This window comes from Sinocyclocheilus rhinocerous, unplaced genomic scaffold, assembly GCF_001515625.1.
Source record: "Sinocyclocheilus rhinocerous isolate Xijiao unplaced genomic scaffold, SAMN03320098_v1.1 scaffold663, whole genome shotgun sequence".
NCBI lineage: Eukaryota > Metazoa > Chordata > Actinopteri > Cypriniformes > Cyprinidae > Sinocyclocheilus > Sinocyclocheilus rhinocerous.
Window position 1 is genome coordinate 60,853 of NW_015655996.1, and position 24,795 is coordinate 85,647.

A 24,795-nucleotide genomic window follows, 5' to 3' on the forward strand; every position below is an offset into this window, starting at 1 on the left:
TATAAATTTTTTTTTTTATTGTAAACCGTTGATATTTTGTTGTTTTAGTTATATTTTATACTAGTATGCTTTATACTATTATTCATATTTTTGTACTTGTTTATAATTTATTTATTATAACATTCATACTTTACGATTAAGTCACTTAGAACATTTTGTGTTCACTATTACTGATACCAGATATTTTAGATTATTTTGTTAACTCTTGAACTTTTTATTTATTTCAGTTTATCATGTATTATCTCACAGTAACATTTAATTTACTATTGCTGATATCAGATATTTTATGTATATTTTTGTACAAATTTATCTCACAAACATACATTTACATACATTTTATTTTATTTTATTTTTTTATGTCTATAATTTATCACACTCAAAATGACAATTTATGCATTTCCTATTGTTTACCCCAATGTAACTGTATACAACTGAAAATAAAATGATCTGTACTTACGTCTAGCACTGATGAGGCCACTGCACAGGCTAATGGGTTTCCTCCAAATGTGTTGAAATGAACACCCTTCGCAAATGACCTGGCAATCTCTGTAAAAAATGCAAATCACATGATATCAGTTCTGGAAACAATCAATATGCACCCACTAAGATGCTTTTCATTGGGAGTTTTATTAATTTGGGACTAATTTAGGCATTATGTACACTTATATTTTTAGACATTATTATATATTATGTAAGGGATAATCAACGGCTAGCTGTGCATTAAACGATCTGAATGCACGACGTGGAGGCGAAGAACCACCCGACGCGCAGCGGCGGGTGGTTGCCTCCGCGAAGTGCATTCAAATTGTTTAATGCACAGCTAGCCTTGATTATCCCGCTTATGCCATGGTCATTTGCCAGCATTCACATATTAAAGATGTTAATAATATTTGCGCTGCAATATTTGACCGGAACGATAAAAATTACGGTTATTTTCGTCAGTTACAACTTGTACAACAATGAGATGCATGTGTGAAGTAGCCTACCTGCGCCATGGTGTGTGTTACTATGGTTACCAATGTTTATAGGAAGCGCATTAATATAGAAAGTGATTAAACTGACCTGGAACTACCTGTGCAGTTAAACGAATTTAATCAACACCTGCCAGCCAATCAGAATCGAGTATTCAGACAGACCATGGCATAAATTAAATTAATCTACTCAGGCTTGTACTTGACCCACTCTTTCTATTCACTCTCTCTGTCTCAGCTTCTCACAGGATGAAGAGCAATTTAGTAAATGCAACCACTGCATTTTACTTGGCTACACATCACTTTCACTTGTCATTCGCTTCCAGCTATTTTTAGCTGTACAAAACAGCTCGTTTTGCTGCTTGATATTGCAAACAAGTGTGTCTTACCATGTTATTTTATTGTATTATCTTAATTACGAACATACTGGTTTGTAGTGCAAACAGTTTTACCGTTTACTGCACTTTGTTATTCTTCTCGATATTTCCCTACAGCGGCTAATGAGCCGGAAGTCTCGCACATTCACAGAAAACGGCTTACTTCCGCGTTGGCAAATAATTTCATAACGTTAACAAACTTTGTCATAATTTCCTCACCCTTATGTTATTCCAAACTATCCATTTCTTTATTTGGAAAAAAAAACAGTTGTTATATGTTTAAAAATTAATATTTTTATGATAGATTTTCATTATTTTAGACTGAAAATCCAGACATGAGACAAGGATCTGCTTTTGTCATTTTTTAAAATGATTTAAATTATTAAAAAGCAATAATTTAAATTATTTCAAATAATAGTTTTTTTATTTCAGTTTTGGTAATTTTAGTTATTAAAATTAAACTTATTTTATTACAGTTATGTCCCAAGGTAACAATTCTAATTTTCAAGTTTTTCATCTAATATTTATCTCATTTCATAAATGTATTTAATTTGATTAAATAAAATATTTAATTTTGTTTTATAAAATATTTTATTTCATATTTATTTATACAGCTTTATTTCAATTAATTCATTTTTAATAGTTTTAGGTTTAATTAACAATAACAGCACTGTAATGAAGGTACTAAAAGTAACATCAACAGGGTTTGATAGAGATTTGCGTATGATGACAAACACAAACGTTGTTTAGGAACTAGTGTGTCGAACTTTGTGTCAAATATTCTTTTTTTATATAAAGAATATCTGGCTGCATTTAATGGCTGCAGAGCTTACAGTATATGAAACACTAGTACTCAAGCAGAGCTTTTCAAAATCACAAAGCACTGAGGTGAACACAACAGTAAGCCTATTAAAAGCTTTAAAATAGATTTAAGTTAGAATTAGTAGTTCATTTTGTTCTAAGAATATTTCAGTTGAGCGCAATGCTGGAACTTGGATTCAAGCTCACCACTGGGTTCATAGTGCTGATTAATTCTGCTTCCTGTTTGACCATTCTCTTCCAGCACAGTCTCTCATAAGCTTTGAAGAATAAGACTCATTTAAAACACCTCCAGGTTTAAATGCAGTTAATATAATCTATGAACACACACTTGCAGAAGCTGAATAAATATTACAAAGCCAAAGACAGCTTAAATAAGCAAGTCACATAATAAGTTCATCTGAATTTCACTCTAACCTCACCTGCTGTGGTCACTACAGCCCCCATCGGGAAGCCGTTTGCTATGCCCTTTGCCATGGTAACCATGTCTGGAAGGACATTATGTCCCTGGAAACCCCAAAAGTGGCTTCCCGTGCGGCCAAAGCCAGTCTGGACCTAAGAGAACCAAAAACACCAACAAATCTGCAATAAATAATAACTTTATTCTGTAATCAAGCAAGCATTTGCATATTACAAAGCCTTAAAACAAACAAAAATTTTGATTACATTTTGAAAGTATTTTTTGTGTAAGAATATTTTTTAAAATAAATTACTATTTTCTCAGTTTTTGAGTTGATTTTAACATCTTTGTTGATTCCTTAATTGACTAAAAGTTAAGATTTTTTTTTTCTATACAAAACTGGATTAAAACCGCAAAATAGGCTAATCAATATTGGTTGCATACGTCATACTGTTTCATATGCTTTTTTTTTTTAATAATGGCCAGTATTCACCAAACACAGTGTTGTCACATGATCATTTCATGTTGCATTTTAATTAAGGGAGCAGCATCTAGTTATGATCTTAAAAATAAACAGTTAATAACAGTTATTTTGCATATTTAATTTTGTGTAAAAATGTCTAAGGATTCATTTATACGAAACCAATGTACTAAAAACAGAATTTTTTTTTCCTTCGCATTTTTCGCATACAAGCGGCAACATTGTTAAAACGATCCCCATTCGCCATAAAACGCTGTATTACGCATGCCAGGCCAGTAGTTGGCGATGTCACTTTGTAAAGTAACTCTATGCAAACGCATAATAAGCATGCGCATGATGTCACCGTTTTCACAAATTTGCATTTTTGCAGTTAACACAGAGACTATATAAGAGTGTCGTTTTCAAAAAAACTGTTTTTGCGTTTTCAGGCCCCAAAACACTGTAGTTGTGTGAATACATGGCCAAAACGCATTAAAGGTTCTCTGTCATGTAAACACCCCCAAACAGTCTGGGGTCACTGGCATGAGTTCATGCTGGTTCATTTACCTACAATTGGGGGCGGGGGTTAAGCACAGGTGTTTCTGTTTACTTCACTAGAGTGATACCCTATGTTTGGTTTTGAAAATGTGGGACTATCTGACACGACAACCCTGTGTTTTTGGCTTCACTGATGTACAGAATGGGATTTACAAGCAAATTCTTCAGACCTCATCTGCTATACAGATTCCTCCTTTCTCCCGAACAAGCTGGTAGGTGTCTTTCAGGTAATTTTTTGAGAACTGAACAGCCCCACCAATACCCTGTAGAAAGATAAAAACAATAATCATGATATAACTTGCCACAAGTTAATATTTGTAAGTTCATATTTTTAGTCAGTGCTGGAAATTATACACTCTCTCTCTCACTCTCTCTCTCTCTATATATATATAATGCAGACATAACATACAGTACAGGCAGGCATCCATGATGCATGATGACCTGTTTAATTATGTACTTGATTGAAAATGACAGCAATTACTGCTCAGAATCATTTTATATAATTGTAAACATTAAATGCAATCTCCCAATACCTGGACTGTACCTGGACTGGAATATAGACTGTACAATATAGAGCAAAATACTGACATTCTGCTGTGAAAATGCAAGTTATTTTCGCTTTTACTAACTTATGACATCTACCAGCAAAGTGCTGGGTAATGGCTGTGATTTTGTTTGCCAGAGTTTGTTTCTATGACATCTGAAATGCCCTTGTTACCCTCCTAGAAATAAAGGTTCCAGAAGGGGGTTTTCACAGTGATGCCATAGAAGAAACCTTTTGGGTTCCCCAAAGAACCTTTCAGTCAACAGGTTTTAAAAGAACCATTTTTTCCTTCTCTGAAGAACATTTTGATCAATAGAAAGGTTACATGGATGGAAAAGTTTCTTCATGGAACCATAGATGCTAATTAAGAATCTTTATTTGTAAGAGTGTATATGCTGTATGTGTATGTACAGGTGCATCTCAATAAATTAGAATGTCGTGGAAAAGTTCATTTATTTCAGTAATTCAACTCAAATTGTGAAACTAGTGTATTAAATAAACCTACATAAAGAATTGCCTTTAAGGACAATAAAGTTAAGTAAGTAGAGGTGAATGATGCAGATTACTCAACATGTCATACCCACTTATGCAACTGGACAAGAAACTATCTTTAATATATCTTGACTACAGTACAGCTGATTTAGTCCTGATCTTTTAGGGCACTCAGTTTATATTTTCATAGCCTTTAAGTTTAATCTGATTCCATTCATACTTGAGTTTCAATGTCAGGTGTTGTGTTAATCAAACCTGGATGGGTTCCGTAAAGAAAGCAGCAATACGACTGGGAACGGTTGTTGCGAACATCTCTTTGAGCTCACGAATATACATGTCATTGGCCTGACAGTGACCTGAGAACAGAGAGAAAGAGATTCATCTATGATACGTGACATTTGTTAACAAGTAGATTTTGACATTTTCTGAAGAAAATGCGAGTGGTGCTTGTTTGTGCAAAACTTGTGGGTGCCATGTTAGGAGTGGTTTTCCACATGTTGCTAGGATGTTCTTTGTAATGCTGGCCTACAAGAAACACTAATTACAGTGAAGAGTTAACAAGCTCTGATCATGTGTTCTGTGGTCAGTGTTTGACCTGATGAGACAATCAGACCTTGTATTTTAAACACATTGTTCTGAGCTATTTAACAGGGAATCATTGATTATATGTGAAATTTACAAGAAGAAGAAACTGTTTTTCTTTATTTTTCAGATTTTAGTACAGGTAGGCAAGGCAATTTTATAGGACTATGCCACCATTCATATACACTGGTCATTCAAACAGCTTTACAGTAACATGGACATATGGAAAAATTGCTGAGAAAGCAAACATCTGCATTTAATCCACAGATTTCGTTTCATTCATTGTTTAATTTCTAATTTAAACCCTTTTAATTAAAAACACATACACACACACACACACACACACACACACTTTTTTCCCCATTTATTAAATTTTTTAACCCTTTCAAAACATTTGGATTAATGTTTGGCTGTAGAATTTATAATACAGTATTACCTTTATATAAAAACAGTAGAAGTCTATGATATGTCCTCATTAAGCTAACGTATGTGTGTTTGTACCTGGGGAGCAGCTGCATTCTCGGATGGTTTGAACTGGGGAGTCTCTACAGTGGCTTCCTCCCCAGAGTCCCCTGAACACATCCGGACACATGGTCTACAATAAACACAACCCACATAGGAACAAAAATTAAATATAAATATATATATATATATATATTAACGCTTTGCAAGACAAATTCCACAACTCAAACACATACTATTATAATATGCTTTTCAAATATGATCATGCAAAATGTGTTGATACTGAAAATTTAATTTTCTTATTCTGTATTATAGCTTGTTTTCCATTACTTTGAAATTTTTTTTTTACCTTGTTTAAATCATAAAGCTTAAATGTTATGCTTAAACTATTAAAATACTATTTGCAATTAAGAAAAAATAAACTTAATTCGAGATATATTAAAGACTTGTTACACAAGTCAAGTTTGCTTTACAATACTCATATTTTGAATCTTTTTAAAAAATACCTATTTTTTTATTTACAAAGGCACTCAAATAATTAAACAAATGCTGAAATAAAAGACAATCGTTTTTTGTTATTCAAACCTCATGAGGTCTGACAGTAATTCTATTACTTTTGCATTAAACAAAAACACCAACATAGGTTATGATGTTTCCTCTTCTAATGCGATTTGTGGCCTTGACTCCGAGGAATATTACATTATAAAGCAGGTAGCAGACAGGAGAGATGTGTGGGTGTGAGACGTACATTATGGCAACCCATAGAGGAGGGGACGGGATATTTGTACTGTGTGTTGGACGTCAGACCCATCGCTTGTGGACTGCCACCATGATAAGAACCCCTTAGCACACAAACACAAATGATGCCGTGATTATTTATGGCTCTACAGGGCTGCTTGATCTGTCAGCAACCGCTTTCCCAAGAACTCGCCATCTTCCATTTGTTCAAAAATGGGCAAATAAGGTGAATCACCTCAGTGTGATGACATCGAAGTTTCCTGTGTGAAGCCGGGCCATTAGTACTGCAAGGTCATTAGCCTCTGAGCCACTGTTGGTAAAATAGACAACCTAGAAAAGAAGACCATCATGATATTAATGCTAAACCACAAAAGGCTATTTCCGCTTGTTTGAGGTTGGTAATTTTTTTCCCCATGTTTTTGAAAGAAGTATTTTATGCTGCATTAATTTGATTTAAAATACAGCAAAACCATAATATTGTGGAGTATTATTACAATTTAAAATAACCGTTTTCTATTTTAATTTATTGATATTTTATATTTTAAAATATATTTTATTTATTTGATGGCAAAACTGAATTTTCAGCATCATTACTCCAGTCTTCAGTGTCACATGATCCTTTAGAAATCATTATAATATGTTGATTTGGTGCTCAAGAATCATTTATCAATTTTTAAAAACAGTTGTGCTGGTTTTTATTTTTGTGGAAACATTTGATTATTTGATGAATAGAAAGAACAGCATTTATTTGAAGTAGAAACCATTTGTACCATTATAAGCTTATTTACTCTCACTTTTAATCAATTTGTCCTTGTCCTTGACTCCTTCCTGATATAAAGTATCAATTTCATAAAAAAAAAATAAAAAAAAACTGTCCTCAAACTTTTAAATGGTAGTGTATGTCAAAATGTGCATTCCAACTTTCTGATGCCATGGACCCAAAATATGATGTGAGGAGCCCCATTCCCAAAATATAAAGGCATGTAATAATGTAATAATAATAATATTATATATATATATATATATATGTGTGTGTGTGTGTGTGTGCGTACCTACTTAACCATATTTTGGGGACACATTTGTACCCAAAAGTGAGCTAAACCTGACAAAATCTGACCAGACATGTGTGTGTGTGTGTGTGTGTGTTTTAATTGGAAAATATTGCATTTAAAATCATTTTCTTTTTTGTATCTTCTGTAACAGTCCCTTAATTTTGTAACAATCTTATGAACTCCAACATTAGAAGGCACAATGAAATGTAATTGTCAAATTCTGTATATTTATACTTTATTTATTATGATTTTTACGTGATTTATATTTTTAGTAATTGATATTTGACATATTATACTGTATATAAACAAAACTTTTTTCATTTTATATACATTATATATTTTGGTTAGTTTTTTAGCACCCCCAGACTCCAGTTTGAAAGCCCCTACAGTAGGCAAGAGTATGCTGCATGTAATATACTATATCCACAATGCAATGCGCTCAACCTTCTTCTTCCAGCAATGGCAGTGGCTCCATCAATCATACAGTACCTTCAGTGGGTCTGGCAAAAGGGAGGCTAGTTTCTCTGCATACTCCTGCATTTGTGGATTCACATAGATGGCTGTCGTGTGCCATAAACGCCTCAGCTGTTTCTCAGCCGTCTCTGTCACTTTCCTGCAACCATATTCAAACTTCTAATTAAATTTGAGAAATAATTCAATTTTGTAAACAAAAATAAAAAACAGCAGTCCATGTAAGAGCTCAGGGCAATAACCACTTGAACAAATCCATATGCATTAATCTAATTAAAGCTTAGTCATTTATTTCATTTCAAGCTAACTGTACTGCACAGTCATGAAATAAACACAAATGCTGCATGGCAACAAATTGAACCTTACGGGTTACAATGTCCTACACTGACAGTGACGATCCCCGCAAACAAGTCTAGATAGCGTCTTCCATCCACGTCCCACAGCCACTGCATATAACCTTGGTTTATGAAGACTGGCTTCTTGTAGTATGTTACCTTCATAGTCATGGGGTTGCAGTTGTGTTTCCTTATGTCTAGTAAACGGTCTTTAGACATACCCTAAAGGAGAGATTCATTCATGCTTAAAAATGATTTGATTTCTCTCTGATGATTATTATTATAAATGCACAAACCTCTTACCTGATATGGTTCAGGTTTAAAGTCAAATGGGGGGATCTGGGGCAGGACAGGTGGGGTGTGTTTCATTGCTGATTTTTGGCAAATCACACCTGGGCAGAGATACATTTAGTGCTCAGTAATCCATAGAGGCAGTTATGTGCCAGCTCTTATGCAAAAGGAATATTTTTATCTTTTAAGATGTAGGAAAGCCCTGCCCTGAGACCTGCTAACCTCCTGGAAACATTCATTGGCATAGAAGATGTGCAGTGTTGATATAGGATACATTTTATATATCATCATCATCATCATCTTTATCATATTATTAGTATAGTATGTTAGTAGTATCAGTATTATTTTGTATACTGCTTCGTTTTTCTACTATTTTTAAATAAGATAGATAGATAGATAGATAGATGCAGTGCTGATATGTATTCTATCTATCTATCTATCTATCTAACAACTTTAAGCAGTAAGAATTTTATGATGTATCCAACTTGAACATAGATAGCTAGATAGAGTTGTTGATATTATATCTGACAGGGCAGTCATTCGCTATCAAAGAATACCATAGTATCGCCATGGTAATGTCCAAACATATACTTATTTTTCACAAATCGTCAGAACACCATTATGATTTCGTGATGCGATGCTCAGAAATCCGGACTATAGATTCGTTCGAGCCGAAATACGCAAACACAATTTAAATGTTCCGGTCACTTTAAATGTGAGACAAATGCTGCATTCTTACCGCCACCTTTGTGGAACTTCACACACGCATCCAGTGAATTCCACGGGTCCGTTTTCCCTAACAGAGCCGGACCGTGCAGCCGAGAACAGACTTTATGCATTACTAGTGTTTTTAAGACAAATTCTTCTGCAGCAAATCCACAAATTAAGTGTTGATTGCGGTGAATTCTACCCCAGTAGTGCTCGGGGAGGGGCAAGCTCAGCCAATGGTATGTGGGGGTAAAGTCTGTATCAAGGCCTTAGAAGTAATTTTTCACAGAGAGCAGGGCTGTTCATTTGATTTGAGATTGAAGTGAGATTCTTATGCTTATGTTCCAGTTAATTTATGGCTAAAAGTATAGGAAATCAAGTTTCAGTTCATCAGGTTGTGTCCATGATAATAATGATAGATAAATAAATGTAAATGTCCAGAATATAAAATGTACTGTAGAAAGTAATAGTAGGCTACTGTAGATACTGTAATACTATTTTCAAATAAATGGACATTTATATAATAATAATAACAATAATAATAATTATTATTATTATTATTACAACAGGTTCACTTTTTTCTCTTTTTGTTTTATCAAATGGAAAATGCCCTCATGATCCCCCCACACACACACTTTTACATTTTTTTTCTAATTTTTAATTGCTTTACCATTGTACCAGGCCTTGATTTTTTTTTTTATCTTAAAATATGAATTAGATTTTATAAACTATGATAATCTGAAATAGTCAAGCAATCACTTACAAAACTCTGGAGATAAAGTATACAAGATTTGTTTTGTGACAAATTAGCAGAAAAAAAAAATAATATTAAGATCATAATATCATGTTTTTGGTTAAATGTTTTACAGCAGAATAAAAAGCCATTCTCAAAATAACCACTCCAACACATTTGAAACAATCTGAGCATATGTTTTAATGGTTTTGCTATGTGAATTCACAAGTAATGTTTGTTATGGAATATCAGAACACAGTAAGGATGTATTACACAAGATGTATTTCTTACATAGGTTAACAAACTTAACATCACAAATTTAATTTCAGCAACTCCAGTGTCTTGACAGTAAAGAAAATAGCGACATCATTTCAACAAGACAAGAGTTTTCTTACTGTATAACTCATTTCAATTTAAATAATTCTTTTAGTTAAGAAATGGTTTTGGGTTTGGTAGAATGAAATCAAAACATGATTTCAGTTAATCCCTAAATGAGAATATAATCATCCTCCTGGAGATTTCTGCATATGCATTTTCTTTACTGTAAGATATCTTACTCTCAGATAAAAAGACTGAAATATTTTTTCACACTGTTGCCCCACATTAAATTAGATACTGTTACAAACATGCGTTTTATAGATTTTCCATTGCCTGAGTTAGAAATCTATTATTAAAAGAAATTATGCTTTTCCATGCAGATTTATAATGCATGAAACTGAGAATGTATGACTGGTAAACAATAAAGATATAAGAAAATGTTACGCTACTCACAAATCAACAAAATGAGATGGGATGATTTATGTATGGCTTAGGCAAACCTAAAAGCTATTTATTGGTATATAAATTATCTGTAGGTTACATATAAATGAATTTCTACATATTATATATAACTATTGAATAATTATTTTATATGTACACGTATGTGTAATATAACTTTAGGCATAAATATATATTTAGTAAATGACCCCTTCCAGAAAATACAACTCAGTCTTTTTTTTTATGCATAAAATAAGGCAACGTGTGAAGGTTGACTCTTGCACTGGCAAGAGCTAAAATTTTCCTTGTCTCCATGTAACTGGTTTAATGGTTAGTGATTTGTACATGAACAAGATAACTGTTTGGTTGGATTGAATGCATATATGCCAATCTCTATCATTTTAAAAATATACTTTATAATTTCCTTTTTAATATCAAAACAAATATGCAGTGCTGAATCAATGGCTACCTATGATTTAAGGGTATACAGACTTGGAAAAATAGATTCTTGCAGGGTTAACACTCACAGAAACATACAAAATCTTACAGTAATACATACATTCGGCAGGAGTGTTTAAACAAGTTTTCCTCCACCTGAGAGTTGTAAATATCAAAGGCAAATTCTTTACGTTTGTTTACAATCAGTTCAAATCCCTTTTCATGTGTATATATATACATATATATATATATATTTTTGCATTAGTGTACCAATAAGCAAAGACATTTAAAATTTTATGGCTGAGATTATAACATGTTTCCAGAATGGAATGCAATTTGAAATTTGGAATGCAACCAACTCTGACTGCAAATAATGCTCTTGTGTTTATATAATATGCAGATGGAGTTTTAAGTAATTTCCTTAAAACTAAAAAATAAAAAAATTATATTTATAATTCATTTAAATGTGAAGTGAAATTGGGTGAACGCTTTGATAATACTCAAGATCAGTTCATAAAAAAATAGTCCATGTCCACTATAGCAACAGACCCCATCATGTAGTTTAGGAGTGAACAGCGGCATAAAAAAACATAGTGGCTTTGAACACGTAACAATGCCATGATGCAAGATGCAATATAAAACAATGCATTGTGGATAGTTGAGGGCAACTATGCTAAGTGCTAAGTTTTCAAATCCCATGAATCTCTAAATACGACAAATCATTAAAAGTTAACATGAAATGGCATTCATAACCCATTTTACTTCCAAAATACCATGTACAGTATTTCTCAGTAAAACAGCATTAAATTATACAGTAGGAGAATTCCACTGGCGATTGCTGGATAATGAAAAGTAGGCTTTCCATGAAATTTCCAATGAAAACACAATGCCTAAATGGCTATTTGGCTATTGACTAACATACAGTCAAAAGGAAAAATTGTATCAGAGGCACAGCAGAATTTAAGTGAATTTTCTGAAATGTGTATTGGGATCCATTTCAGTTTCATGTTAACTTTAAAGACTTAAGTGTAAAGAAAAAGAAGATTTTTTTTTTTTTTTGGTGTTTATAAGTGTCACCTCATCAAAGTACACAATCTGTCAAAGAAACAAAATCGATGACTTCTCATACTCTTAAAAATAAAGGTTCCAAAAGGGTGGTTTTCACAGCAACACCATGGAAGAACTATTTTTAGGTTCCCCAAAGAGCATTGCAGCAGAAGAACATTTTAATAATCTAAAGAAGCTTTTTCCACTATAAAGATCCTTTGTGCAATGGAATGGTTCAATGGATGTTAAAGGTTCTTCATGGAACCTTCAAAGCCAACAAAGAACATTTATTTTCAAGAGTCCAGCCTCTTTACAGTGCTTACATAAAAGTTCAGACCTTGGCTCTGAAACAAGACCCTTACATCTAATACAATCTAATAATAAGTAAATATTTTTATAAATATAAATCCACTGAAAAAAAACACTGTAGAGAAAAGCACTTCTTTCAGGGCTTGGCATGAGCTGTTGACAGTTTAGTGGTTGGCTTATTGATTTTGCTGCATTCATGCATTGGACCACTATGTGCTAGTAGGATGGCATTAAGACTGTTGAATCTACATAACCGTTTCCCATCACCCTCATGCCTTCATGTGGCATCCTACTGTTTGATTGGTGGACAGCAGGTTTGCAGGGGTGAGGTGGTTGCTGGGTTGTGCACTGATCAGCCTGGTTGTCCAAGTCCTGGCTGTAATAGTCCACGCACTGATGGGACGTATCCCTCTGCAGAAGCAAAATATTGTTTGTCACTTCTTTGACCTTACTGTAGTCCTCCCCGGCACAATCTAACCCCTCAGGTTCGCGGTTTGGGTCCGAAAGCGGCCTAAGCAGTAGCATATTCTCCGGGTTGACCCTTTGTACCTCTACGTATTCCAAAGAAGGTGACGGAGGCACGCCGGGAGCAGGAGTGCCGACGCCGTCCAGGTTAAACTGGTTGTAGCTTTGAGAATGTCGGCAGGCTGGTTTACTGAAGCGGCCCTCCTGTTGCGGGATGTCCTGATGGTGTAGCTGGTGATAGTTGCTTGGCGTCGTGTGTGGCGACGAATGGTTGAGGATCTCTGGGACGCTGTGGTAGGCCGGTTTCGCAGCTCCCACTTGGTAATGATGGTGAGTTTGCGGTTGAGGAGACGAAAACACAACGGGCCAGGTTTTGCCGCATCCATCGGCGGACTCTGGAGAACCGGGTTCGGGACCCTGGCTTTCACTGCTTTCAGTAGAAGCCCAGCTCGTTTCTCCATGTTGGCTGTACTGATGTTGATCGCTTCCACTTCCACTTCCTTCCCGTCCCTCCATGCACTTCTCCAAAAGCAGAGTGCGACTGTCACAGCTTCCCCGGCCCGAGTCACTGTCCGACGGGCTTTTGGACTTCATGCAGTCCTCTGATAGATCTTTACCATCCAGTACCAACTCTTGCTCCTCATTGTCATACACCTCAAGGTACTCCACCAGTAACTCGTCGTAATCGGTGGTTGGAGGGAAACCTTGGATCACCAAAGTATTGAAAACTTCCTCTGACTTTCCGCTCTGTAAAAGTAAAGCAAGTGAGAAAACTGCTTAAAAAATGCAATTAAAAATGTGGCATGAAGGACGATATCAAAACCTTTATATCCTGAGCACATGCCTCACAAATAATGAACTTGTGAGACATTTTAAAGGAATAGTTCACCCAAAGTTAAAATTGTCATCGTTTACTCACCCTCAAGTTGTTCCAAACCTGTACCAAACCTGTTTCTTTCTTCTGCTGAACACAAAAGAAGATATTTTGATGAATGTTTGAAGAATGCTATTCTTTCAGTACTATGGAAGGCAATGGCTACCAGCAACTGTTTGGTTACCAATATTCTTTAAAATATCTTCTTTTGTGTTCAACAGAAGAAAGAAACTTGTACAGGTTTGGCACAACCTGAGGGTGAGTAAATGATGAGAGAATTTTCATTTTTGGGTGAATTATTATCCTTATTATCCCATAAGGCAGGCGTGTCCTGTCTATACTGTGAAGCTGCTTTGATGCAATCTGTATTGTATAAATAAAAATAAATGTGACGACTTAAATTAACTTGCAATGGTTGGATAAAACAATACTTAATATCATTCAAACATACGTGCCATCAGCTGTTGGAAGGTGCAAAAAACAAACAAATGCTAAGATCCCATTTACCATGCTGATAAAAACCACAAAAAAATGTTGCAATTATGGAGTCTACCTGAAAGCTAACCTGAAATTTTTTTTACATTTGATTTGGACACGAGATGCATGAGTGATCTTTCTATTACCTTCAGCAATTGTTTTTCGAATCCTTTGATTTTTGGTCCAGGAACAGGAGGCAGCAAACAAAGCTTCACACTGAATACAAATATAAAAACCAGAATAAGATTCAAAAAGTTGTTTTTCAAAGGTTAAATAAATGCTTTATAAACTTTTAAGTAGATACAATGTACTTAATTTGGATTTAATTTGGTCTTATTTTTTAGGTCAGTTAAGATCAATTTCTATCAACAAATATTTTCCTGCATGATCATAATATAAGCACTATGGATACTGAAAAGGGACTTATCTAGAATACAGAACAAAAGCTTCCATGTGTCCCGACAGGATTAAGAGATTAATTTTGGATCCCGTTCATCCTTGTACTGTTGAGAATGCCTCACATTATTTGACAATGTAATTAGTCTATCTTTGTCTATTTAAATCTGTGCTGAAAGAAACTGGCCTAAAAACTACATTTGAGAGTAAAGTGAGGTACTGCAATATCTGGATCAAGCCTCTAATGGCAATTTAATCCTACATAATGAGTATTTGTCAGCAAGAACAAAGAGGCAAATGATGTATATAACTGGTCCAAGCCAATTTGATTTCGATCAAACTAAGAGGCATGAATTTTACATTTGCCAGTGATGGTATAAGATGATATTCAGTGCTCTCCACTAATACTGGCACCCTTGGTAAATATGAGCAAAGGCGGCTGTGAAAATAAATCTGCATCGTTTATCTTATTAAAATTTTAAAAAATACACAAAATTCTAACCTTTCATTGAAGTATAACAATAGAAAGTGGGGGGAAACTCACATTATCTCCAATGCATGTTGCCACAATTATTGGCACCTCTAGAAATTCTTATATTCCCACTAATATTTAAATTTTTTAGCACACCAGGGTGACTAGGAGCATGAAATTGTTCAGCCATGACTTCCTGTTCCACAGGATTATAAATATGAGGAACACAAAGGCCAAATTCCCTTAATCATCCTTCACAAGGAGTAAAACCAAATGTTGTGCAGATTGTTGAGCTTCACAAAATAGAACGAGCTAAGAAGAGCTAAAACATTGAAAATCCCCATTTCCACCATCAGGGCAATAATTAAGCAGTTCCAATCGATTAAAGATGTTAAAATCTGCCTGGAAGTGGATGGGTGTCTATATTGTCCTAATGCACGGTGAGGAGGAGAGTTTGAGTGGCCTCTCCAAGGATCTCAGCTAGAGAATAGCAGAGATTAGTTGAGTCTTGGGGTCAGAAAGTCTAAAAAAAAAAATCAACCAACCCCTACATCACCACATGTTGTTCGGGAGGGTTTCAAGAAAAATCCTCCTCGCTCATCCAAAAACAAACTCCAGCATATTCAGTTGTCAGACACGACTGGAACTTCAAACAGGACTGGCTTCTATGGTCAGATGAAACTAAAAAAAGAGCTTTTTGGCAGCAAACACATGTGATGGATTTGGTGTAAACAGGGATAAAAAAGTGCCCCATGCCCACAGTTAAATATACTGCTGGATCTTTAATGTTGTGGGGGCCTATTTTTCTGCCAGAGGGTCCTGGACATCTTGTTCACATACATGGCATCATGGATTCTATCAAAAACCAACAGATAAAGAATGTAAACCTGACTGCCTCTGTTAGAAATTTGAAGAGAAGAGAAGAAGCACCAACATGGAGCTGGGAATCTGAAGGATCTGAAGGAATGGTCTCTGATCTCTTGTCAGGTGTTCTCCAAACCCTTCAGGCATTATAGGAGAAGGAATCTGAAGCATCTGGAGAGATTCTGTGTGAAGGCATGCTCTCTGATCTCTCGTCAGGCATTATAGGAGAAAACTCAGAGCTGTTCTCTTGAGGAAAGGACGTTGCAATAATTGGGTGCCAATAATTGTGGCCAGCGTGAACTAGAGAAAAATATTTGTTTCATAATGAGATTTTCCCCCCACTTTCAGTTGTTTTACTTCAGTGATAGGTTAGAATTTTGTGATTTTTTTTTTTTTTTTTTAATGAAAGATTAAAAGGATAAATGATGCAGATTTATTTTCACAGCCACCTTTGCAATGATAGATTAGAATTTTGTGAATTTTTTGAATGAAAGATCAAAGGGATAAAATGATGCATATTTATTTTCACAGCCACCTTTGCTCCTATTTACCAAGGGTGCTAATATTAGTGGAGGGCACTGTAGAATAAAATGCAAAAACTAATCAGATAAGATATCAATCGGCAAAATAATCTTCAAATATATAGGAAATCAAAAAATTAATTAAAGAAAATAGATTAAATAAATGTCAAAAATAAAGATTTAATAATTTAATAAAGATTTAATTTAATAAATATGAGACATGAAAATGTTTCAGGCTCAAAAACGCACCTGTTTCGTTTCACGTTTAGTGTCCAGGTGAGGATGAGGACGATGAAGACAGAGAATATCGTGATCATGATCCACAGCGAACGCTCTCTGGGTATATCTATATATATATATCACAAACACAAAATCAGGAAATGGTGATGAATAGAGTACATCTCTACTGCAATTTCTTTTTCCACTTATGACAAATCAAACTGTGGTGGCACCAACAGTACTTACAAAACTAGAAAGAATAACAGAATAAACAGTGGGTAAAATTGTCACACAAAAAAACCCCCTCAAAATAAACAAGTTAGAACAGAGTGGTTTTTGAAAATGCTGTGAGCTGGAAACAGGCTGATCTCTTATTTTGTTCTATTTCATGCTCGCTGCCATCAGGTGCGACTCCCACCGGGCCTGACTTTCCATGGAAGCTCCCGGGCAACTGAGGCCCAGCCAGAGCTGCGGCTCAAAAACACACATGGCTGAGGTTGTGCTAGCCAGGTGAAGATGAGTTCATAACTCCCTGGAGAACCTGAAGGCCTGTTGGTATTCCCTCTAGAATTTTCTGAGCTGCTAGATACATATGTGTAGAGCAGATTTGTTCGCAGCCTCAGCAGGAGACCATGGAGACACAGAGTGTGGTCCTAAATCGGCTCTCTGGAGGTGCTGGATGATATTTTAATAGGCTTCACGCATGCCTCGACCTACTGGGCTAGAAATGTTTTGCTTGTCTTGCATGTGTCTAAACTGAAATAGAGCACATGTTTTCAGATGTGACCATTTTTCGGATCACTCTTGGTGCACATTTCATTTTTTGGGGAGCTGGTATTTTCAATGGCTTACATCTATATTTATATAAGGTTCAAAAGTCTGACATTTGAAAATTACAAATGGATTACAAATGTAAGTTAAATCAGAAAATCATAATAAACTCAAACTGTTATGCTGATAATATAATTTAATAATAATCAAATTATGTTAATTTAATATAATAAATGGTTTTTACTATATTAAATACATTTATATAAATATAAAACTAATATATATATATATTTTTTTAAATCTACAGCATTTTAAAATATTAATACAATAAAAATTTAGAGATGAGAGGTGGAAATGTTTCAGGCTTGTTACTTGTTACTTTTATTAATTTTATAATTATTAATAACATTATTAATTAACTTAATTGTATGATTGTAATCATTAAAATAAATGATAAAAAATATTAAACACTTAATTTTGTTGCATAATGCACATTTGTTAATATATCTACTTATAAAGTTGTTTGAATTCAGGTCAAAATAGACGCCAGCATCATACTCTTACCTAGATATAAAGAGAGCATAAGCTACTGTACCACTGCAATTACCTAAGCCAATATTTTTTTTATAAAATTTATTTAAAATAAGTAATAAAATATTAAATAAAAAATACAAATATCAAGTACTATATATGTTGATAATATGTCTACTTATACTTAAATTAGTGTGAATTCAGATCAAAGTAGATTTGATCATTTTTAATATTTATCAAGTTAGCACTTAAACTTATGACAAATACATCATCAGCAATAATCATCAGTTACATATGTTGTCTGAGCCAATACTATTGCTCTCAGGTTACTCTGTCACTAGGCAATCATTATTGGTCATGCCTCTGTGTTACTGAAGCACAGCCTTTGGGGGGATAATCTGGTTTGAACTAGTCCCTGTTGTTCTGCACATCTAGCCTCCCTCACGTTTCTGCGGACTAATGAAGACATAAACCCAGACTGGGACAGTCAATGATTAAACTGCTTAGTGTAACAGCTGACTTCATGTCGGCTCACTGGCTGCATGTCCACTTGCTCTCAGCGTTCCATTCATTTAAGATCTTGGATAAAGTCACAAAAAACAACAGCTACTTTTGACCATTTCTAACTTGTTGGCTTACATTCAAGTTGGTTGGCAATACTAGTCCATAATACCAAGAAAACAAGCATGTGAAGTATGTTGTAAAGATGACCAACTGTAGATACTAGATGTCTAAATAGTCGGGTGAAAACAGGGTAACAAAAGTCCATCTCAATATTATCTAGACTTAAATCTAGTTACATTTCTACAAATGTAACTGATAATTAAACATTTTCTTTTTTTTTTCAAACCCACCTCCCATTCTTTATCTTTTTCTTGTTTAACTCGTAGCTGGTAAAGTAGCGTGATCCACCCTGAGCGAGTGTCTGCGGTTCGGGGTTTCTCCCAGGACACTCTCACGAACGGACCCTGTTCATCATGGACCACAACTGCTGTCACGTTCTCTGGAGTGTTTGGTTGAACTGTGGGTGAAAAGGAGAGGACAGAATAGTAAATATACCACAATTAAACCTTCCTGCTGATCACTCACTTCAACACAATTATTCTGATTTGTACTAATATTTTTAACAGTACATTTAATTTTGAGTGTGTAAAAGCCTGAAATGTGAACCATACACTAGACTACCAAGTTTGGGGGCAGTAACATTTTTGGAGTTTGGAAGATGTTTAGGCTGCATAGGCTATATTTGATAAAAATTAGGGCTGCCCCCTAATAGTCGACTAATCGTTAGTCGACCAGAGGAGGCTTGGTCGACCAACATTTTTTAGTCGCTAGTCGCAGAAAAAAAAATCCACATTGGCAAAGTCACGCAGATCGTTAACGGCTGATCTATGGTAATACAGTACATCCGGCAGGACATCCAAACGCTTGCCTATCAATCATCCACCACAAATATGGCTTATCATCTGAAATATGTAAGTAGTAGCAACTTTACATGGCCGCTCAATCTAATGTTAACCTAGAGAAATGTACGCTATATTCAAGTGTCTGTGTGGAAGCTGAACATTAGTGCTCACTGAAGGACAGATGGAGGCGCCGGTGCGCTCACTTGCTCTTAAAGCAGCACTATGTAACTTTTGGCGCTCTAGCGGTTAATAAACAGAACTGCACACATCCCGCGGAAGAACATTCCAACCGGAGCTACTTCTCTAATGCCGAGTACACACAGCACGATTTTCAAAGACGTCGCATCACTGTTGGTTTCACACTGAACGACTATCTGGGGTGGCATTCAGTTGCTGCTGTGTTCACACTGCACGATGGAACGATGACAGGAGGTTACACACTGCATGACTTTACAATAGGAAGAATCGCCGACAGCTCTGTCTGGTGCAGGGTTGCCAGGTTTTCGCTACAAAACCCGCCCAATTACTACTCAAAACTAGCCTGAAAATAGCCCAATTGCTTTCGAGGGGATCCCCCAGTAAAAACCGCGTTCGGGGGGGTAAAATACAAATTTTTTTGGCGGGGTTCTCCTGGTACAATTCACATTCCAGAGCCTAAATATCAGGTTATTGGGGTCGGCATAAGTTTGTCTATGGCGATTCACGCAGGTTTGTGTTATGCCGAGTTCACACTGCACGATTTTAGCCCGATGTTTCACTCGCCGACAGGTTTTGCGAAATCGCCGACAAATGCCCGAAATTCACATTGCACGATGGAACGACGACAGGAGGTAACACGCTGCATGATTTTACAATAGGGAGAATCACCGATAACTCTGGTGCAGGGTTGCCAGCTTTTCGCTACAAAACCCGCCCAATTACTACTCAAAACTAGCCTGAAAATAGCCCAATTGCTTCCGAGGGGGTCCCCCCAGTAAAAATCGCGTTAGGGGGGTAAAATACACTTTTTTTTTTGGCGGGGTTCCCCAGGGTACAATTCACATTCCAGGCGAAACTCCGTGTATATCTTTGCCTTACAGACATTAAAATATATCTATAGAGAGTGAAATGTATACTTTCAAATTAACCAATTCAAATGGAAAACAAATATTCTCAGATTATGTAATCCGTTTGAAACATGCATGCAGGCGCATCACTACTGCGGAGATGACTAGTCGTGTCGCCGAGTTCATCTCTTATGCCGAGTTCACACTGCACGATTTTCAAAGACGTCGCATCACTGTTGGTTTCACACTGAACGATTATCTGGGGTAGCATTCAGTTGCTGCTGTGTTCACATTGCACGATGGATCGGCAACAGGGGGTTTCACACTGCATGACTTTGCAATAGGAAGAATCGCCGACAGCTCTGTCTGGTGCAGGGTTGCCAGGTTTTCGCTACAAAACCGGCCCAATTACTACTCAAAACTAGCCTGAAAATAGCCCAATTGCTTCCGAGGGGGTCCCCCCAGTAAAAATCGCGTTAGGGGGGTAAAATACACTTTTTTTTTTGGCGGGGTTCCCCAGGGTACAATTCACATTCCAGGGCCTAAATATCACGTTATTGGGGTCGCTTCAACCTGCTGACATGAAAAACAACCGGCGGCAATCGCGGATTTGGCAACACTGGTCCGCAAACTACGTTTCATATAACTCCTCCCCAACTTTCCCGCTGCCCTGTATCGTGCTCTCTCATTGGCTATAGGCCATCGCCGATGTGTTTTTCAGTCAGAACTCATTTCACACAGCAGGCTTTATGCGTGTGCTTGAGCGCATATTAGGCTATGTAGGCAATTAAAGGCTCATTATATTGATTTAAATGGTTTATTAATAAACGTGCGATTAGTCGACTAATGCTTAAAATGAACGACTACTAGTCGACCAGAAAAATCCTTAATCGAGGGCAGCCCTAATAAAAATACAGTAAAACAGTAATTTTATGGAATATTATTAAAATTATTTTTCTAATTGCAATTAAAAATGGCTGATTTCTTAAAATGTAATTTATTCCTGTGATGCAAAGCTGAATTTTCAGCATGTCAGTATCTTCAGTGTCACATGATCCTCCAGAAATCATTCTAACATGCTGACATGACTTATTATCATTGTGAAAACAGTTGATACACATACATGATGTTTTGCTAAACATACAGTTCACAAGAACAGCATTTATTTGAAATAGAAATCTTTTGTAACAACGTATAGGTCTTTACTGTCACTTTTGATCAATTTAATGTGCCCTTGCTCAATAAAAAAAAGACTCCGAAATTTTGAATGATAGTGTAGACCTTGACAGCCCCTATAGTAACTTAAAGGGGTCATATGATGCGATTTCAAGTTTTCCTTTCTCTTTGGAGTGTTACAAGCTCTTGGTGCATAAAGAAGATCTGTAAAGTTGCAAAGACTAAAGTCTCAAATCCAAAGAGATATTCTTTATAAAAGTTAAGAGTCAGCCACACCTACCTAATACAATAATGTACAGTATTTGAAAAATAATGTGTTTTTTGAACATTAAAGCATGTCAACATATTCTGTTACACCAAATACACCAAATAATGATCTTTAAAATAGCATCATATGACACCTTTAATGCTTTGATTATACAGAAAAGAGTTGCTGTGAGAGTTTTTTATAAAACATCCCATTTAAAAAAAAAGTCATGCAGGTTTGGAACCGCATGAGGGTGAGTAAATTACATCATTTTCTTTTTTGCTTATCTATTGTAAAATTCGGCACTAACACACAAAACTAGTTGGTTTCCAGTTTCCAGTTACTTTTGCACGCAAACTTGCTGAAGAAGGAAGAAAGAAAGAACAGAAAAGTGTGCTTCGTATTGTGAATGAATGTTTCACCCCTTCAGCATAAATAAAAACATTAGTTAAAGTTTAGTCTCGGTTATAGTTGTACATACGAGTTAATGATAAGACGGAATTGCACTGAACGAACAAAACGTCAAATCAAAGGAACTTGACATGGCAAACTGTGCGGGATAAAACTAAAATTGCTACTAAAAGTAAACAACGAGAATCTTAATTTTTAGATTGGTAAAAAATGCCTTATGGCATAACACAGTAGAGAACATGTGACCAATGAAAATGGTGTGTAATGTTTTACGACCCAAAGGACAAAATAATGCTCTATCGCAACAGTGATCCCAGACAGGCAACAATAACTTGCCTCTTATTGATGACAATCTGCAACAGTGGTCTGTACCGTCTGTTATGTACTAACTCACAAAATTACAAACAAATGACACATCATGCAGGAAAGAGCATAATGTGAGCGGGATGGAATAAGAGAAATAAACAGAGATGATAAATAAATAGAGGGGGTGGTACAGTACAAATAGTACGTTCAAATGAGTTGATGACAGAAACACATAAGCATACCTATATAGACCACATCCACCTCCACGGGGTCTGAAATGTTCTTCCCCAGGGCATTGGTAGCCACCACAGTGATGTTGTAGTTGACCCAAAGCGATGTGTCGTTTTTGTTGAAGAAACACGAGTTCTCGCCTGCGGTTCTGTAATCTGGGCACTCGTAGACCGTTTCTGAGCTGCATATGAGAGATATCAACAGACACGTTTACACTTATACAAATTAGACACCGAAATAAAAATACGAACATTTCTACAGCTAGTTTGTGTCTGAAAACTGTGACAATTTATAAGCAAAGTGGAAAAACTTGCACTCCTAATCAGATAAACAGTATTTTGGTGATGAACATGCCGACAATAATACTCATGTTGATATCATACAAATATTAACTAATCTTGCTCGGTACATTTATTATGTTTGGGTTGAAAAGAAACTGATGGCATTTTGGCCATGTCTATTAGCTTTGATGCTAATCTATACTACCATACAAAACGTTTTTAAAGATATTAATACTTCTGTTTAGCAAGGATGAAATTAATCAAAAGTGACAAATACTTAAAAAAAAAAAAAAAAAAAAATTTCAAATAAACATTTTTTTGTTTTTTAATTAATCAAAGAATCCTGAATAAATTATCATGGTTTCTATGAAAATATTAAGCAGCACAATTTTTCAACTTTTAAAATAAATGTTTATTTTTTTGTGCACCAAATCATGTGCATATTAGACTGATTTCTGTAGGATCATGTGACGCTGAAGACTGGAGTAATGATGCTGAAAATTCAACTTTGCTTTACAGGGATAAATTACATTTTAAAATATATTCAAATAGAAAACAGTTATTTCACATTAATACTTTTTTACTGTATTTTTCATGAGATGAATGCAGATTTGGTGAGCATAAGAAACCTCTTTTAAAAAAATCTTCAAACAGTATTGTATATACAGTACTAGTGTACTCCTTAAAGTTGACAAAATAAACCTTTTTTATTGCAGTTATATGCAATTAAAATACAGTCTTTTTGGGGGGAAAATGGCCCCAAAATATTGATGTTTCATTATGATGATGAAAATGCTGCTTCAGTCAATGTTTGTCAATGCAGGAAAGAAAATTTGCTCTTAAAAAAACATATCACTATTCACTGATTGTAGCCTTGAAATATTCAGCACATCCAACTGTATTAAAATGAATTCTATGAACTCTATTTGGTGCAGTATTACACGTTATTGGGTTTGTGTACAGTACTTGCTGAATCTCAAAGCTGTAATGTTGGCATAACACTTCATGGCACTAACAAGGATCTGCTCTGGTGAAAATCTGAGGAGTTTTATATTTGACAAGGTGTGTGCGGGCATGTGTGTGTTGGCTGGAGGTATGTCATGTATGCTTTCTGATTATTTCACATATGCGCTCAGAAACAGAAAGTAATAAACACATGGCAGAGAAAATCTAGATTAAACCATTCATTACTGGAGGAAAGAGCAAGGCCTTTGATATTTCCTTGGGAGACAAAGAGATGAGTAAAGATGGCCATTATAGACTGAGTCTACTCTCAAGATAATAAAGAAATCCTTGAGACTGACTTTTCTAGATGGTAGTAGAGGGCGTAGGTGGTTGGCAGGCCTCCATCACCTCCAGGTTCCCACCAGCATGTGAAGGTCTCCTTCTCTGGAGAGCGACAGCTTGTGAGTCTGGGTTTGCCTGGCGGACTGACACCTATGGATATATAGTGCCCATTTAGAGTACATTAGTTGAATTCAACATCATGTTACATTAACCTTTTGTAAAATAGGTCTTTTTCTGTCTGAAACATACATAAGACTATTCATATGTAAAG

At 35.6% G+C, this 24,795-nt stretch overlaps 2 protein-coding genes across 3 annotated transcripts in view; both read right to left on the reverse strand.

The window, feature by feature from the left end:
• Window positions 1-9,456, reverse strand: part of LOC107719064 (alanine--glyoxylate aminotransferase 2, mitochondrial-like) — a 14,219-nt gene extending 4,763 nt beyond the window's left edge. For both annotated transcript variants that reach the window (XM_016526365.1, XM_016526364.1), the window contains exons 1-11: window positions 9,292-9,456; window positions 8,565-8,653; window positions 8,293-8,483; window positions 7,945-8,068; window positions 6,639-6,733; window positions 6,414-6,507; window positions 5,705-5,798; window positions 4,877-4,977; window positions 3,756-3,848; window positions 2,590-2,722; window positions 458-546 (exon numbers count right to left, since the gene is read on the reverse strand). In XM_016526365.1, coding sequence (XP_016381851.1) covers window positions 458-546; window positions 2,590-2,722; window positions 3,756-3,848; window positions 4,877-4,977; window positions 5,705-5,798; window positions 6,414-6,507; window positions 6,639-6,733; window positions 7,945-8,068; window positions 8,293-8,483; window positions 8,565-8,653; window positions 9,292-9,391 — 1,203 coding nt within the window. In that variant the 5' untranslated portion in view covers window positions 9,392-9,456. The remainder of the gene's footprint in view (window positions 1-457; window positions 547-2,589; window positions 2,723-3,755; window positions 3,849-4,876; window positions 4,978-5,704; window positions 5,799-6,413; window positions 6,508-6,638; window positions 6,734-7,944; window positions 8,069-8,292; window positions 8,484-8,564; window positions 8,654-9,291) is intronic.
• Window positions 9,457-11,440: 1,984 nt separating this feature from the next.
• Window positions 11,441-24,795, reverse strand: part of LOC107719077 (prolactin receptor-like) — a 30,947-nt gene continuing 17,592 nt past the window's right edge. The window contains exons 3-8 of the mRNA XM_016526396.1: window positions 24,542-24,674; window positions 22,968-23,137; window positions 18,963-19,154; window positions 16,862-16,958; window positions 14,506-14,575; window positions 11,441-13,755 (exon numbers count right to left, since the gene is read on the reverse strand). Of these exons, the coding sequence (XP_016381882.1) occupies window positions 12,760-13,755; window positions 14,506-14,575; window positions 16,862-16,958; window positions 18,963-19,154; window positions 22,968-23,137; window positions 24,542-24,674 (1,658 nt within the window). The 3' untranslated portion in view covers window positions 11,441-12,759. The remainder of the gene's footprint in view (window positions 13,756-14,505; window positions 14,576-16,861; window positions 16,959-18,962; window positions 19,155-22,967; window positions 23,138-24,541; window positions 24,675-24,795) is intronic.